Consider the following 18,669-nt stretch of genomic DNA (forward strand, 5'->3'; position numbering starts at 1 on the left):
ACATAGTTAAGGGAGAGAAGTTTTCCATCCCCGGTGATATTCAACCCTTCTCAATCAATGAGGCTAGAGTTTACAAGGTTGAATTCAATGTTCCCAATCTACTGGCTTTGGGTGTTACAATGTTTAAATAAATTTTGTCCTCCCCTGACCCATCTCTCTCTATTTTAAGAGATGAGATGAAGGAGAACTCTCGGTGTTGTTCCATTCTCCATTGAGGTAATTCCTCCCATTACCATAATTTTCTGTTGTGTCTTCCTGATTTCAGATTTCTATCTAGCTTGTCATTGGCTGTTGTTTTTCCTTCTACGGCAATCTCTAAAGGTGAGGAGATGTAACTCATCTGATGTGGTGGTGTTTCAACTGTAACTCGATCTAGGAAGGATAGTAATCCTTCCATATTTCCCTGAACCTGTTTGTTGTCATCTCCCTATGCCCCAACCTTCATGTATTCCACTTCCATCTAGCCCTTCAGACTCCTGCCAGCCACCGCACATGCCTTTCGAGCCCTCTTCATACTGCATTTCGCGCTTCCAACAACTGCACTAGTCTTTCGATCTTGTTCCTGCTGTTACCAACCCCCCAGGCAGGGCCTATCCTTCTCGTCGCCATCCCTTCAGACTCCCAATTATACAATAATATGTCGAAATAGTCTCCATTTATAATAAATTTTATAAGAAAAAATAATAATATATATAGTAATATTAACTTTTATTAAAAAAAGAGATAATTATAAATTTGTGTCATGATTAAAATATAAAATTGTCATATTTAAATGTGTCATGATTAAAATAAAAATTTAATTTACATTTCAAATATAAATTTATTTGAGTCGCATTTACAGCAATTAATCCCTTGCCTTTTCTCCTAACAGAAAGAAACAGAAAAAGCTTCAACGGGGTGTAGGCAGCAAATGCAGACAGAAGCGACAGAATGGAGATTTATGAAGATAAACATAAATGAGGCATCTTTTACACGCCACCCGATACTGTCGTCTCGGACCGCGCGAAGGGACCAGAAAATATAACCAGGCCGATATGGTGGGACCGGAAGTCTCCCGTGGGTATTTTGGGCATGATGCGACTTTTGAAGCTTCGTGGTCGGATCAAACGGCTCAGATTCGACCGTACCGAATGATTCCCGCCCATCGGGCGCCAAGAGAATCGCAGCCGTTCATCAGGGAAGCACGAATCATGTGAAATGCGTCGCGTTGGTAGAGACGAGATTTGACTGATGACTAAAGTGACAGGCAAAAACCAACGGCTATCACGTCACTGGGTGTGGGGTAGGCCCCCACCTGTATATTTAATCGGTGTCAGGAGAGAACTGATGCGATTCACTTAATAGGCCCCCCGGCCGCCAGAGTTCATTTAGTTCTCCTTGTAGGGCTAATTAAGGCAGCTTATAAAGTGCCATAAAACAACTCACGGCGGTAGGGTAAAAGATTTTCGTCTTAATTTTGTATGAGAATTCTACACACATTCAAATGAAAAAGAAAAAATAATGACTGCTTCAGAAGTTTTTACGTGAAAAACACATAAAAGAAAAAACCACGGGGTGTGATCCAGTTGCGAAAATCCACTATTGATCGATGATTACAGAAATCCTTTATCCCAAAGACGGAAAGGGTAACTATTTTTTTCAGATTACAATGTTGACTGACATCTTCTTAATTTTGTATGAAAATTCTACACACATTTAAATGAAAAAGAAAAAATAATGACTGTTTTAGAAATTTTTACGTGAAAAACCCATAAAAGAAAAAACCATGAGGTGTGACCCAGTTACGAAAATTCACTATTGATCGATGATTACAAAAATCCTTTTATCCCAAAGACGGAAATTGTAACTATTTTTTTCAGATTACAATGTTGACTGACAGCGTGTGGTTGGTGGTGATCGATGAAGGTTGATGGAGGTCAACGACGATCGACGATGGTCTATAGCGGTCGGCAATGGTCTACTGCGATCGGCTGTGGCCGACGATGGCGGTCGGCGGTGTTCGGCGACGATCGACGGTGATGCTTAACTGCAACTTCTCCTCAAGGTCTCATGCTCCTTCTCCAGACTTCAGCCCCACTCATGAGAGAGATGATGCTCTATTTATGGAATTCTGATTGCAATTAATGCAGGAATATGAATCATTTTGATCGGACAATCCGGAGAGCTTCTCTTGATAATACGACGTTTACTGGACATTTGAGTGCCTTAATGATGTCAGAATTGAGTGATCTTAAGCTCTTTGGAGTCGTTTTGTCGAGCCGCTTGATTCGAATGTAAACTTGTCATATTCGACAACCCTTTGATCTTCCAAATGTATCCGAAAATCATCTAAGTGTGGTTCAATGACTTGATCTAGGCTTAATTTAACTCGAATTGAGCTAGTTTTCATATTAGGCCCGTCTCATCAAGTCAATCAATTTGACTATAATTTTGTTGAAATCAAAGTCCTGGATGACTTTTTATCAAGGTTTGAATGTTTCATACTTAAAATATTATCCCGAAATTCGTGTCATGCCTTGAGATTCATGTCGAATGATACTTAAATATTATCCCGAGATTCGTGTCATGCCTTGAGATTCATGTCGAATGATGAAAATTTGTTGGTGACAAAAATTTGTTGGTGGCATATCAATTTCATATATGTATTTATGTATGTGTGTCTATATATAGTCTCTTGCCAAATATATTTCCTTTTTAATATATATATATATATATAACTCCCATAACAACTTTATAAGAAATTATTTTCTCCATCACATTTACAATCGTCTTCTTAAAAAGCTATAATAACCACAAATTGACCCTTTAAAAGCCAAAAAAAAAAACTATTAAATTTTGAATCAAATCATTAAAAATATTTTATTTAGTTTTCATAATATGGACACAATTAATGAAACCATACCCCAACATCAATTTTTCCAACATGTACCAAAATCAAATAACATATCTCCTATTTTACAAAAGGTCTAAATGAAGTGATCATATCATAATTTGTTTTATCATTCATTATAACAAGTCAAATATAAGAATTTTCTTACAAAAATGTGCCATCCCTAAAACCTTTTTTACTATACTTGAATCTAGATGATAAAGGACATTCATTCTCAATAATAATCTACCTTTAATAGCCATCTTCATAGGAATGCTCAAAATGATGAAGGGACTTCTAAGATCACCCTTGTTTCATTAACTTGGCCCAAATATTTGCCCTTCAAGATGCCTTCTCCAGTTATTTACAAAGATACTAGAAAACAAAAAAATATCATAATAAACCTGAATAAAAAAGCATCATTTTGTTTAAAAGACATACCATGCTTGCTGACATTACAACTTCACAAAAGAATCTTCCACTGTGCTAGAACTTGGTTCGTGTTAATTTATAAGCAAAAATCCAAGCCAAAATACAAAATAAGTCCCAAATCTAGCAGACAGCCAAAAGAGCCGTTAAAGGCACCACTAAGTACTAAAAAGACGATAGATAAAAGCAGCAAAAGCTGAGGTTCCATGTTCTTACAACTAAATATAATAACTTATAAAAAGCTCTGGCACTCGATGACCTTCAAACAAAAGACCAGTTCACAAACATGAAAGCCAGACAATGGGGACAGTCATCTTCATTTAAGACCTTCCATGCAATGGCCTGCTCGTAGGACACCGGCCTGCCCAAGCTTGACATGCAGATGCCAGCCGGAAGATAGGCAAACCCCTGCAACAAGAACAAAGAAGGTAACATAGATCATGAAGACTAACTGAATGATAGATAGTTTTCAGTGGCTGGAAGATGACCTGCTGCATAATCTTAGGGAACTCAGAGCAGAGCACCTTTCGGCCACTGTCATCAAGTATCTTCTCCAGTGAAATGTCTTGGAGAGCTACGAGAGTGGTTTCCAGCAAGTCAAGTCCAGCTTGGTTGGCAAAGGTGAACAATGGAGAAGACTGCAAACGGTTTAAAAGATTCCTTGTTGGTCAGGAAGATGAGCTCAATGACATGGAAGTAAAATCAGGCAAATTTTTTAATAGAAAGCCACGACCTTGAGAGAACAGCACATTATTGCATCAGAATAATGCCACAGAAGCTTCAGAGTCTCGCCAGCTTGAGAATCAGTTCTTATGAGTTCAATTCCAGTATGGAACCTATACACCAATGTCAATCAGAAGCATCAAAGTTAGTTTGACAAATCCCTTTCACTCTAATGTATGGAGCTCATGATATATATACCTGTAACTTCTAGAAATCCATAGTGATAGTGTGTGAGCTTCAGGGGAGCCAGGTGTATGCCTCATTCCTAATTGGTTTCGTGAAGGAGAAATTGCCATGGCAACCCGCTGCACCGAGGCCACAACACTTCGAACATATTGTCGAGCCATTGCTGTGACATTTTCACGGAGGTGGTTCTCGAATGTGAATTGGAATGCGATTGTAAGAACCGACCTTGAGTTTCCCGAGTTCAATCCTGAATCATTGGCAACTCTTCCAGTTCCGCCACCTCCAACTTCTAAAGCAGAAGCAAGGTCTAGTGTTCGTGTAGTAGATGGCGGGTTCTGCAGAACAACCAATGCATCACAAATGATGAACCAAACAGCACATTTAAAGAGAAATTTCTTTGGAAAACAAATTATTGAGGTGATGATGATAAACTTAAATTATACAAATAGAAGTGCCACCTTTCAACGGTTTATAAATATAAATGCAAGTTACTTACAGTTTTAGCATCTAGTGGTATCACCCGAAAGCCTGAAGGAAGGAGGAAAGCATCATCTGCGAAGGATTCATCTATAGGAGCAAAAACAAGTTGTGCACAGGCACCAACTGCATTCTCATCAATACCACTACATAGCTTCAAACATAGTTGAATAATTCATGTCACATTAGGTTAAGGAATAAAAAGAAAACAATTAGATGCCTGGTATCAAAAATATCCAACCTGCAACAAATACATGTCCCTAGAAAGAACATCTTCCTGGGTAAAACCAGGACTTTCCAGCCTAACAACTTCTAGGACCTGCAGATGAAACATGATATGAAAGTGATGCCCGAGCACCATGGTCTTAAGAAAAATTATAGAAAAAAGAAATAAAACATGATAAACAAACTCACCTCTTCATTTTCCACAGTATGAGCAAGAGGAATAATAACATGGCTACCCAGAAAAGCACTGCCGACCCTCAAACAAGGAACTGCATAAGGACTGGCTCTCAGTGACGCAGCTGAATAAACATCAACACTTGAATCGGCCCACTCCGATCGATGCTCCCTCAGAAACTGAACTAGTAAAGCTGGTGGCACATTCTGTAGCACAGGAAGCACAAGCTCAGATATACACCAAACGCCTCAACTTATAAAAGATAACAAACCAATAGGCAACAATTAATTTCGTTTCGATACATAACCTGAAGCAGCATGGATGCTTTAGCACATAAGATACCACCTCCTAGTGAAGAAAACATTGACGAGCCTGAATGACCGCAAAGCTTATTAGGATATGAGTTGATGGCAATTGTCACATCCTCCACACCATCACTTCCCATTAAAGACCAACCATCATCAGGAAACCCATTTATAGCATCATTGAACCCCCTGCAAATATATTATAATGTGTTTGAATAACATATAAGCAAATGTGGGCATTGAACAAAATGGTTGAAAAGCACACCTATTCATCCTCTGGCTGAAAGTCCTTAGCACAGTGGGTTGACGCCCTCCAGCATAGGAAATTTCACTATTACTCTCCTGGGAAATCTGCCTAATATGACGAAGTGCCTGAAACAAAAGAACTGAATTAAACATTCACGCAACAAAGGATTTAAAGATAAGGTAATGAGTATAGAAGCCTACAGCAATGGTTAGCTTTTGAGCTAAAATTCTTGGAGACTCATACAGGGGCCTTAGAACCTCGGGCACACTCCAAGCCTAAGCAGAAACAGTTGTTAGATATTATATCTTAATAATTAAAACATATTAACAAGTTTATAAAGAGCCTCACATCCAAATCAACATGATCAACAATGTATATCATTGAACCACCACCCTCACAGGGTCGGATTAGATAACCACTAGGAAGAATCTCAGCTCGGACGAAATTAGTTGCAGGAGGTCCGGTTGGGCCACCAGTTGAAGGAGTCAAAGACCTCTCACAAATCTACAAAGGAAATCTTACTTTTAAATTTAAACATTGTACAGTAACAACATGAATGATAATTCTATATGCATGTCTTTGCATGGAGCCGAAATAAGAGGTGATTGTACTGCATTAACAGTTTAAATTTTTTTAAAAACTTTTTTTAAACAAAAAAATCATTGAGTGTGGTAGAAATTTGTGAAGATTGTTTAAATAGTCTACAACAATGGCTCTGCACAAATAAACTGATTTTAGATTCAACTGATGAAGAACTTACCACCAAACTGCCATCTTCTAAACCTGCGGTATATCTAAGACTCCAAAAATCACGCGCTGATGCCAGAGTAGTAGGCGAATATGTCTGCACATATACACAAAATAAATGAAGTTAGAATTGAATAAAAATGATTGAATAGTAATAGTTGGAGAAACTAAATCATTTAATGGTTAGAGTACCTGCATATATATAAGTTCAATATTTCCACCATTTCCCGCAGGGATAACCGTTAGCACATCGTGGGATCGACAATCGCGATACCAATTCAGACGATCTTTGAGTATCTCTGCAACCTAACAAAACATAGTACCATGTGGTTTGCGAACATAAGAAGATGGCAGTAGATCAAATAACTATATGAATATGAGAGCATACCTTAGTAGGCTCTAAACTCACAAGACCACAAGCTCGAGCTGCTACACCACTACAATTGTGGGATACAGCAATGATTCCAATAGAATCCGGACCAGGCTGTTCACATGAGAAGAGTTAAATAATTATTTGCAAGAAGATAATAAGAAAAAAATGTGAATAAGCCACATGACCATACCTTCATACCAACCATCTGAACCCACTCAACAGCAGTTCCTGTAGCTTTAGACAAGAACTCTGCTAAGGTCTCCTCAGCAATTGCGAGTAGACTGCAACAGTTAAGTTAATATAAAAATGAGCTATAAATTCGAATCAAACAAAAGCAATAGCTAAAAACATTACCCAGCTGGGTTGTTAGCATCCCTTGGCGGATGCTGAGGCGTTGGGTTTTGCTGCTGCTGATGATGCTGACCACTTGTTACTACAGACTCACAGCTTGTGTCTGTGGTAGCCACAGATGTCTGTAAATATGTACATCAAATCAGGATTTGCAAAGATAAATCAATAGAAAGTTGAACAAGCCAACTAATGCCAAATATGTTGTATTACAAATAATAAAACATATTCAACAATCAGCAGACAAAAAGAGGCATTGTGAAGCTTCAACTGGACAGCCAACTTACAGTATGAATCTGCTGTCGCATATAACCATTCTCATAAACAAGCTGAGAAACCTGCTTCTGTAACCGGTCATTTTCCTCCATCAGCAACTTGTTCATGGCAGTCAGTTTTCTGTTAACAGTCTGAAGACGTGAGGATTCCTTCCTCTGCTTTTCCCGACATCTGAAACGTGGTAATCCAACATCAGTCACACAAGCAAACATATCAGATTGAAGCAGATCAGTACAATCAAAACTGTAATACCACGGTGTGAAAAAAAATAAATATTTAATTAGCATCTCCTCTTTCTCACAATGTAACAGTTCTCATTCCTACGAGGCAAGCAAGCCATAAGAGGTTTATAAGCTTCAGGTAGTAAACTAGGTTAAAATCAGAGATCTAGAATGATGAAACATAACTCATCCAAAACCCTAATAATAACAAAAAAAAAAAAAAACAGCTTTAAAACAAGCTGCAGCACCACTCATCCAAAACCCTAATAATAACAAAAAAAAACAGCTTTAAAACAAGCTGCAGCACCAATCTCCATCAACGCATCTCAGACTTCAAATATGACACACGGCAATTTATGTTGCAGAAATCAAAATTTTAACAGATTAGAAGCTGGAATAATATTAAAATCCCGATCAAACAACACTTCAGCCAAGAAGATAAAGCACACAACTTTCATAACAAATCAATCTCATGACAGAAAGGCAGAGAAAAACAAAAAACAAGCTAAACTAACCAGAAACAGAAAACGAAAAAGCTGTATATTAGAAAGAGAAACATAAAAGACACCCACAATAAGCAAGTTGATCCCGATCGAGCGCCAAATAAAAATGTACAACGATCCGAAAAAACCAATCTCCAAAAGGAACACGAATCAAAAGCAGCAGCTCCAAAACCCAAACCATCAGCAACCACTCTAGCGCAAGAATCAAACGAAAAAAGCCGTACCAGAAATAACTAAACCAATAAATGCAACAGAAGCAAAGACCAATGGGGAAAACTGTGGGCGATTTGGAAACCTCCAAAAAATAAAAACAAAATCATAAGACTTTTTCTTCTACAAAACGTGATTTAGAGGAAAAAAACAAAAGACTAAATCCAATGCAACTGATAAACAAACAAGAATCAGGATCCAAGAAGGTATACAGATAAAAAAATGAAAAGAAAAATAATATGCTCTGATCTCCTTTAAGATTATGTCTCCTACCTCCGGTTCTGAAACCAGACCTTGATCTGTTTCGGCTCGATGTTAGCGAGTATCGGACACTCCCTTATGAGCTGCTGCCTCCTCATGGAGCTAGGCTTCGGACACTCACTGTACACTCTCTCCAGAGCCTCCACCTGCTCTGGTGTGTACCTCACATACTTCCCGGCATCCATTAGCTGTTTTCCCGCCTCCTTACCACTGATCACCATCGCCATCTCAAAAAACCCTAATCAAAACCAAACAAACAGAACAAAGATGCAACACCCTAGCAGACGCAATAACACCTCTCCTCTTTCCTCCGACTCCTCGGCCTCCAAACCAGAATCCTCTCCACTCCTCCCTCCTGCATTACAAGCCTCCTCCAATCCACAGACTTCCGTACAGCAGAGAACAATATGAGAAACTCTACTCCTCCATCAACCCCGCTCACGCATTCCACGCAAAGTTGAAACCTTTATACCCGAAACAGGAGGATTATGGCCAGGCGTTGGACTGGAGAGTGAGAAAAATTAAAGAAGATCCAAATCTGGTTTCCTTGCTCATTTATATAGTAGCTGTGCTTATTTAAAACAGCTTTGGTTAAATTCAACAGAAATTATTATTATTAAAAATTAAAATTTTTAAAGCCCTCATCTTTCTTTTGATCTGTCTGGTTTTGGGCGCTTTAAAGATGTCGCGCGCCGTTGCACGGGGACAGAGATGCACACCCCGTCCTTTCCAGTTTAACAGACATAAAACTATGATAAAAAAAGGAAATTGAAATTTATTTTGATTTTGAATAATTATAATCTGATGGGGTCATGTGGTACATGCATCCATGAATGGCATGGCATGGTATGGCATGGTATGGCATGGTATGATGCTATGGCACTCATCAACCGGCGGTATGGTGTACCGGAGGATTGGGGGAGGTGCAGGATAGGGAGGAGAGGACTGACTCCTATTCTATGGAACAGATTGGATCTAAGATGGGTTTGGCAGGGCTAAGCTGATCTGATGAATTTGAACAGTTTTTAGCTTTAAAGACAATATTCTGAGTATTTGATTGCATAACTTTATGAATGCTGTCATAAAACTACATGCATTAACTGCACCATTATTTGTAGAGTGTTATTTAATTTTGAAAAATATAATATATTTATTTATAAGATAAAATTAGTCAAAAAATTGTATGATATGTCATTTATGTGAATTATAAAAATAGAAATATTAGGTATTGCACTGTCTGAATTGTATGGGAAATAACCATCAAATGAATAATATTATTCAATGTTTAAAATGATTTAATTTTTTTTTAAATAGAGAAATCTTTCTCTAGCAATCATTCTTTTTAATTATTATCTGCAAAAATATGATTTAAGATCATTTATTTTAAACTATGATTAGGATGGCATGCATAAGATTATGATCATTAATGCTAATTTATGGTAGGAGCATGACCTTTTCTTGGATGGACTTGAAATTTGATGTAAGTATTGGATTTCAAAGAAATTAGAAATTGTATTGATAACTTTTTACGGGTATTTCACTAATCAAATGTTCTATATATTCTATAACTTGTATTACTGTTGTTACTACCTGCACCTGGAGCATAGATTGCTAAGGCGGAAAGTGATGGTCAAACGAAGAAAAAGTTTTATAATAGTTTCATTTCATAAATAAAAAATTTAAAGCACAAAATTTTTATTCTAGTTTGTAAAAGCTTAATTCATACTTAAACTTTTGCAACTGAGAGAACAAAAAAAAAAAGTGTAATGCCTATCAGTCTAAGCTCATTGACATTTGTATACCTAGAATTCATCTATCATATATCAGGTTTTTCTGTAAAATGCTAGCAACTGAAGGTGTGAGCTAAATTACTTTGTGGACAAATATTTCTAAATTAAAATAATTTATATTTTTAGAATATTTTGTAATAATGAAATAAGCAATAAAAAGAAATTATAAAAAAATGATTTTTCGTTTACTTTCATTTATTTATGTTATATTTTTTGTCATAGGTAGTCACCATCTAAATGCATACTAAGTGTATATGTTTAATCTTTTCCAACTCACCAAATCGCCAAAATATAGTTAATTATTCTATTTTTTTTTTTGTGCATGGGTATATCAGATTCTCTGTCAGTACCATCTGAGGGTGACTCCAAAAACATGCATATATGTCATCTACTATTTCTTTTCATGTAATTAACATTTGAAAATTTTGAACATATGCCTTTTTAAAAGAAATACTAAAGGTAGTAAAATAGTTACAATTACTACTATACAATAAAAACATACTCACCTACCTATTTGATGCAGCAAATTGTCCTTTTCTCAATCCAATCTAATCTTTTGGTGCACTTACATTAGTAAATTAAACTTGATTAGCTTCGATTCATTTTAATCTTTCTTTCACATAACCCTACTGCTTTTTTATACTCTCAATAACTCAATAACTATTTTTCTAATTAATTAGCTAATTACTGCTTTATATAAAAATATATTTTATGATTATGATAAAAATATATACTTGATAGATCAATTAACTTTCATTTTTAATTAAATTACTTCACCTCTTCTGACATGCTTTAATTAGAAGCAATGTAGTTGAACTTTTATGCATAGGATTTTTTTCTTAATTTATTTAGCTTGACACTAATTAATTAAGATTACATATAGATGGTGATTTGAATAACAAAATCTCAAAAACTTCTTATTGGATTGAACTCTAGCTGATTATACTATTCATTTTGAGTGGACCTACACTAGCTAAAGGTGTTACAACCTTTATAGGACCAATTCACTAGTTTTTTACAGCACTAGATTCATCTTGAAGAGATATAATTCAACATAAAAAATTAATTTATTATAATCTTTTGGTGACCCACTTTAATTTTAATATAACAATAACAATAACAATAATAACAACAATCCTTTATCTCACTAAATGAGGTTAGTTATGACACACCAAAACTTATCTTAAAGTAAGTGATCGTACAACACAAGTGCACGTGTCAAGTATCAATCCAAAACAAAAGTGTTATAATTTGTTTCCACAAAAAAACTCTAGTTTACTAATTTAGTTACCTAGCTCGGTGAGTCCGCAAAAGGGTTTTTAATTCCTAAGATTTTAGCAAATAGAAAAATTAACATACAACAGAAAGCAAAAACTGTGGAAAGGCTTTTGTGAGCTCCTTCAAGTTTTATGAGTCTCGTGCCTCTGTGATTCAGGGATTGTCATGATCGTGATTTTCTTAAATGTTTTCCTACGTGATAGTTATCAATCAGGGCGATAATACTCCTTATGCATGTCTAGATCAAAAGAAGCATAGAATATATGAAGTTGGCATTCCTCATAACTTTTTTGATCCTCTAAGATGATTACAAAAGTCTAGTAGAATATGTTTACCCTCTCAGAATATAAGGTTAACCATTCGTTTCTACTACACAACGGTTAGAGGTCGTAGCTTCATAGAACATTTTAAAATTCTCTTTAGCCATACTAAGAGTAAATTAGGTTCATAAGATAACAAAAAACTTTGGCCATGAAACAAGAGAATGCTATGGAAAAATATTACGAAAAAATCATAATTAAATCCATTGCCCCTACATCATAAAGACACGAAGAACAAATTTAGGCATGCATCATCGAGAAAATCATAGCACGAAAAACGACATAAGAATTCATTACAAGAAATAAAAGGATGCAAAACTTATAAGAAATTATTTTCTCCATTGTTGTAGCACTGCTTTCTCTCATACAAGTCTCTCAAAACTACAAAATACAAGATCTCTCACCCTACAAGGATTTCTACCAATGAAGGAAGAATAACTTGAGGAAAACTCTCAAATTTCTCTCCAAAATTTGCCTCTAGCCACCTTAAATGAGCCTTGAATGCAAAACTCCCTCCATGAAGCCCTAAAATCTCTTTTACATCAAGGATTATAGCTTGGGCCATCAAAATTCCTTCTTAAAGTGTTTTTTTGCTCATTGGCGTGGTCATGCTACTGGATGGCAGGACGCTCAACGATGGCGTGGTCACATCGTTGGTCAGCCAAAAGTGGCGTGGTCACGCCGCCGCATCGATACATTGCGTGGTCACGCCACTTTCAAGCATGACCACACCACTTCGAGACACTTTTCGCTTGATTTTCTCATTTCAAATTGTTCATATTCAACTTTTGTAAGCTGCACAACATAAGCATAAAACTTTTCTCAAGTGTAAATTTGTGGTAAATAGGAAAGAATAAAATATAAAATGCAGAGGCAGGTAAAATCGTGTAAAATTGATGCATGTCAAAACCTCCAAATTTATCTTATTACTTGCTCTCAAGTAATCACATTTCAGTTTGACTTTTAAGAATTAAATTAACACTCATGTAGGATTCTAACTATTCAACATATTTACCAGAAGCTAATAAATATTAAATGTCATTATATGATCAATTAGCTTTAATGATTAATAGCATGACCCTTCCTTAATTCCCTTCAATCTATCTTTAAGAAAACTTCATAGAACCTTAAATTGGTGTTAATGTAAGTCCTTTTTCACTAATCATGAATGCCTTCAATATAGTTTCAATAGATTTTATCTTACTAAACATTTCCTTAACTCTTTCCCTTAAATATAGCTTTTAAAGCTATTTTCATTAAAGAATCTTGACAGAGATTTATCACTTAAGTCCCACTGCACAAATTTCCAATTCTTTTTTTCTCTTTTCTTGACTTTTTATTGTGTCAACCTCAAGCTTCTCCTCAATAAATTTTCACTTTTTGCTTTTTCATTTATTTTCTTCTTTATTTTCTTTTTATTTTTCTCCTGAGAATTACTGTATCTGGTTTATAACTTTTTCTTTTCTTTTCTAGCATTTTAGTGCGATGATGGGTAGTGTTTCTTAAAAACTAGTGTTTCTTAAAAACTATCAACTCAAAACAAGATATTTTAATGCTCTACCTCTAATTTTTTTTTTTTTGTTATAAATTATGGACACATTAATTTAGTTAAAATGATCTGAAAAAGATTACATATATTTTTGGTTTGCTACTTAACACTTAAATTAATTTTTTTAAGAGTCTACTGGTTCTTTTAAGTGAAGTTGAAGTTTTTCAATACTGAATCCTATTATTAACTTATTAAAGTTAATTTTTCTTGAATGATATTTATCTTCTTTTTATAAATTATGATAAGCAGTTGAGTTATTAGTATTCCTAACAGATATTACCAAATGAAATTTTAGTATTTTTCCGAGCTATGTTAATTATCTTTCGGGTTCATAAGAAAGTACATTCTTCTCCCCCCAAAGTTGCTTTTTTCTACACATGGATAAGATAAAGTAGTAGTAAATAAAAAGCAAGTAAGTGTGGGAAAAAGTAAAAATAGGATAATCATATGAATCTCCAAAATTCAAGGTGTAAGATATGTAAAAATACATTAATTAGAAAAGCAACATTCAGGATTTCTCAAATTCTTCCCCTTTTTAAGAAACTCATTGCTTAGTGGAGAAAACACAGACTCAAAACCCAATTAAAAAAATAATTTTCAAAGCAATTTTCAAATCAAATGCAATAAGTAAAAAATAACATCAACAAAGTAGATAACATTTGGGTTGCCTCCCAAGATAGCACTTGGTTTAATGTCATCAACCTGATTGTGCCAGATCTACTACTGGGATGATTCTACCATTAGGATTTCAATTGGACCTTTCCTATCTCCTCCTAAGTACAACTTAAATCTTTGTCTGTTCACTTTAAAAATATGATTGGTCCTCTAATCTTGGATGTCGACAACTTTGAATAGGTATACTTTGATGATAATGAATGGTCCTGACCACCTCAACTTTATTTTCTTGGGAAATAATTTCAATCGAGAATTTTACAACATATCCTCATGTCCAGGTTGAAATTCCTTCCAAATGAGCTTTTGATCGTGCCACTTTTTCATTTTTTTCTTATAAATTTTGGCATTCTCATAAATTTCCTATCCAATTTCTTCCAATTCATTCAAATGTATTAATCTCCTCTCTACCCCATCTTTCAAATTGTAGTTCAATTCTTTAATTATTTAATAAGCCTTATGTTTTAATTTTGCAGGCAGATGATAGACTTTTCCAAAAATTAGCCTATAAGATGATAATCCTATGGGCATTTTGAAAGCAGTTTGGTAAGTCCATGATGCTTCATACAATCTGAGTGACCAATCCTTTCTGATGGGTTAACATTTTTCTCTAAGATACCCTTAATTTCTTTATTGGATTCAGCTAACCCATTTGTCTTAGGGTGGTAAGTAGTAAAAACTTTATGAGTTATGTTGACCTCATTTTTGTTCACATAGGACTTGTACAAACATCACCCCTTGACCTAACACAACTAAATTGGCTAAAAAGCAACTTGTCAATTTTTTTTTGCCCTGGTGTGGTCTGGCCAGGCTTAAGCATGACCACGCCCAAAAGTTCCTCGACATGGTCAAACCTAGCCCAAGCGTGACCACGCCCGGAAGCTCCTCAACGTGGTCACGCCAACCCTGGGCGTGACCATGCCTAGGCAAGCCTAATCAGCAATTCATGGCCTTCATCCATGGATTAGGTCTCAAATCATTGTACCATTTCACCGACAGAGATTTGTGGCTCACTAACCGCTGAGCTGATCTTTGTCGTCGGCTCGCCACATCATCGAACAGCTCCGGAGGTTCTACCATTGTCTTTCATACCTATAAAAAGGGGCCTCTATCGGCACGATCCATGGCTCATCGCTTTTTGGTATATGAAGAAGAAGAAGAAGAAGGAAGAAGTCTTCTCCGACGAGCCTCCCCCCCTCTAGTTAGCTTGCTCCTCATGAGTATTTCTTCTTTCTCTTTTACTTTAAGAATTTAGTATCTTAAGTTAATTTAGGTTAGATAAAATGAAAGGCCTTGGATTAGGATTGGGTTGGGACTTGAATTGGGTTGACCCAAACCCAACCTAACCTAAACTCTAGACTTAACCCAGCCCAGTTCTAGCCCAAACTTAATCCAACCCAAATCCTAGACGAAACCTAACCTAGGCTAACCCAAACCTAATCCAAACCCCTTTCCTAACCCAACATAGGTTTAGGCCCAACCCAATCTAATTAGGGTCAACCCATCTTAAATCGAGTTAAACCCAAATCAAACCTAAGCTAACCCGGTTCAATCCAACTTAACCTGAGTGAAACATAAATCAAACCTAACCCAACACGAGTCAACCCAAATTAACCTGGGTCAAACCCAAATCAAGACTACTCTAACCCGAGTCAACCTAACTTAACCTAGGTCAAGCCCAAATCATGTCAAACCTAACCTTGATCAACCTAGCTTAACCCAGGGAAACTCAAATTCAACCCAAGATAAATCAATTCGACTCAAGCCCAATCCAAGCCCAAACCAGTTGAACTATGTCATACCTTTGTTCAATCTCCAACTAACCAAAACTGAAAATTTAGCTTACCTCAGCTCAACCCCAGCCCAATTCTATTCCAAGGTTATGTGTTACTTTACATGTTTTATTTTATATGTTGTTTCATGTATCATTTCATGTTATGTTCATGTCTTATTTCTTTCATGTTATTTCATGTTCAAATACCAAAAAAATAAAAATAAATAAAGATGAGAACTTTTTAGTTTTCTCTACAAAACAACAAATCAAAATTCAAATAAAACATAACTCAAAACATAGAAAACCCCTGATTTTTCAACATGACCTACAAATCTAGAAATCAAACAACACATGAATGCAAATAATGAACTTAAATAAACATCTAAAACACACCAAGATAAAGAACAAGAACCAAACCTGAGGTAGATTCATCATGAATCTTAGGTTAGCTAACTTAGACACCAAGCCGAGGGCCATACACTTACCTAAAGTCTAAGGGTTTGTTTGGGGCAGCTGCAGCTTATTGAATAATCTACTGATAAACTGCTGTTGATCAGCAGATTATCTGGATAAACTGGTTAGCTGTTTGGGGCAGCTGTTTGAAAACATCTGATTTGCATCTATTTGTTGATAAATGATCATTCTGCCCCTATTAAGTAATGCTATTCGCAATAGAACTATCTTGACAATATATTTGATACTAAAGAAGCAGAAAGAACTGTAATATGCTTTAAAGTTAGTAAATGAAGAATTAAATTAGAAAAAGCAATCAATAGTACAAAATGATATAGAATAACACTATACTTGTTCGTGTTTTACTTAAAACTTCTTAAAACAAAGAAATAGCATCTCTCATCAAAGAAATCATAAGGAAGATGCTATACTTGTTCGCGTTTTACTTAAAACTTCTAATAGCATCTCTCATCAAAGAAATCATAAGGAAGATTCCTATAATTGTTTCTTATGAGTTTGGAGAGACTCTGAGGAGAAATTGAGTGCAATTATATGAGACATAGACAAAAAGCTAGTATTAAATGGAAAGGATCACAATGTATTGTAATGATTGAATTAGGTCGAGTTTGAGTTATCAATATCTCTTGTTTTATTTTTTTCTTTTAATGCTAGTAATAATATTTTTTTTGTGTTTTTTTTTTCTTTTGCATCATAGTTAATCCTGTTTTCATACTCTTGTGATGTAAAACATGTGATTTTCTAGCTGTTTTATCCTATGGATTTAATTCCCTAGATTTCTTTTTCTTGCTCATAATTCACATGTTGACGTGTTAACTTTCTGGTCTTAGTTGACTTTGAATCTGACCCGATAAAATATTAAAATCTCGTATGATCCTAATACTTCCAGCGATTTTCTAAAAGAACAAGTGAGTTAACACAATAGTCTGGTGGAATAATCATATTATCATAAAAAAATTACAACTTACAAAGAAGATATGAGGAATCCTTGAAATTATTGCATGGTTAAGCAAAATACCGCGAAATAATTTGATTAGTGTCACAAGTGTATAAATCTTTCATCTCTAAAAAATTTCAACAAAACATAGTTTAGTTTGTTTTTCTTTCTGCAGTTGAACTTTAGAACATTTCATATCCACAAATTGAACCTTCAAACTAAACTTAGCTGTTTAGTAAATTAGAACTTTCCTTATTCAAAATATTCAGTCAACTTTCTTTATGAGATTGATACAGAGACTCTTTATCCGTATATTATTTGATTGATATGTATACTTACGTGATTTCCTGATTGCTTTACATCAAATTTGGGCATCAACAAACCACTCACTCTTATGTATTACATATCTAACACCTAAAATTCATTGTTTAACATACACCATTCAATTCTTTTGCATTACAAATCAAATGCCTAAACTCTAATTTCAACAAGCATGCCGCTCAAATATTATATATGTATTACATACCCGACATCTAACCCTCAAATTTTACATACATTCCACTCAATTCTTATGCAGTACATATCTAACACCTAAACTTCAATTTTATCTTGTCATACAAACCACTCAACTCTTATTTATTACATGTATAACACCTAGCCTTCAATTCTTACATACATTCCGCTCAATTCTTATGCATTACATATCAAACATCCAACCTCAATTTTTGCACTCAAACCATTCAATCCTTATGATATAAGATGTAAATGCCCCAGAAGTCTGCGGGTGCTCAATGGAGAAGAGTCATCATCGAAGCCTTAACATAAGAGACCAATCGAACAGTAGACGCGTGAGTGATGCAAGGCTTAAGTGTTGGCTTCTTCATTGTCATTTTTCTATGTAAAAACAGTAGTGTCGACGTTATCGTCCGATAAGTCAATACTATTACGTAAGAATTAATGCGTCTTCTACGCAAACGATCTGTGTCAACGTGTTGCCGACCTCAAACTGTTCATAATAAGCTACTTTCCATATTTCCTTTAATCATACGCACCTTGATTTTTTTCTCTATTTACCAATTACGGAGAAGATGTAAGCATAAAGTATGTGTTACATCAGGCTCTACTCATTCTTCCACTTATTGGTTATTCATTCAAACCCAACCAAAAAGTTATTTTACTTTTCCAACCAATTTCGTTTCAACTAAATAAGCAAGTGAAAATTAATTTCAATTTATTATTTTTTTTCTTTTTACGTTACATTTGCTATTTTTTAATTTCTTAATATATATATATATATATATAT

The 18,669-nt window shown here is 35.2% G+C and overlaps 1 protein-coding gene across 1 annotated transcript; it reads right to left on the bottom strand.

Moving 5' to 3' along the window:
* Positions 1 to 3,074: 3,074 nt before the first annotated feature.
* LOC110021106 (homeobox-leucine zipper protein HOX32-like) lies at positions 3,075 to 9,119 on the bottom strand. The gene is made up of 18 exons (XM_020719445.1): positions 8,588 to 9,119; positions 7,392 to 7,551; positions 7,111 to 7,229; positions 6,947 to 7,037; positions 6,772 to 6,867; positions 6,576 to 6,689; positions 6,397 to 6,480; positions 5,985 to 6,140; positions 5,837 to 5,911; positions 5,655 to 5,761; positions 5,392 to 5,578; positions 5,099 to 5,290; positions 4,926 to 5,003; positions 4,704 to 4,838; positions 4,220 to 4,542; positions 4,032 to 4,134; positions 3,787 to 3,936; positions 3,075 to 3,706 (listed from the first exon to the last, which is right to left on the bottom strand). Exons 1-18 carry the CDS (start codon positions 8,800 to 8,802, stop codon positions 3,560 to 3,562), a joined length of 2,532 nt encoding a protein of 843 aa, XP_020575104.1. The 5' UTR covers positions 8,803 to 9,119; the 3' UTR covers positions 3,075 to 3,559.
* Between the last annotated feature and the right edge of the window lie 9,550 nt (positions 9,120 to 18,669).

This window comes from Phalaenopsis equestris, unplaced genomic scaffold (assembly GCF_001263595.1).
Source record: "Phalaenopsis equestris unplaced genomic scaffold, ASM126359v1 Scaffold000121, whole genome shotgun sequence".
In the NCBI taxonomy this organism is placed as follows: Eukaryota; Viridiplantae; Streptophyta; class Magnoliopsida; order Asparagales; family Orchidaceae; genus Phalaenopsis; species Phalaenopsis equestris.

Bases quoted from the DNA above. Each gene is read 5' to 3' on its own strand.
- LOC110021106 (XM_020719445.1), bottom strand. From the start codon at position 8,802: ATGGCGATGGTGATCAGTGGTAAGGAGGCGGGAAAACAGCTAATGGAT. The intron at 7,230-7,391 runs GTAAGTTGGCTG...ACATATTTACAG, and splicing joins TGCGACAGCAGATTCATACT to ACATCTGTGGCTACCACAGA. The intron at 7,038-7,110 runs GTAATGTTTTTA...TAACTGTTGCAG, and splicing joins GATGCTAACAACCCAGCTGG to TCTACTCGCAATTGCTGAGG.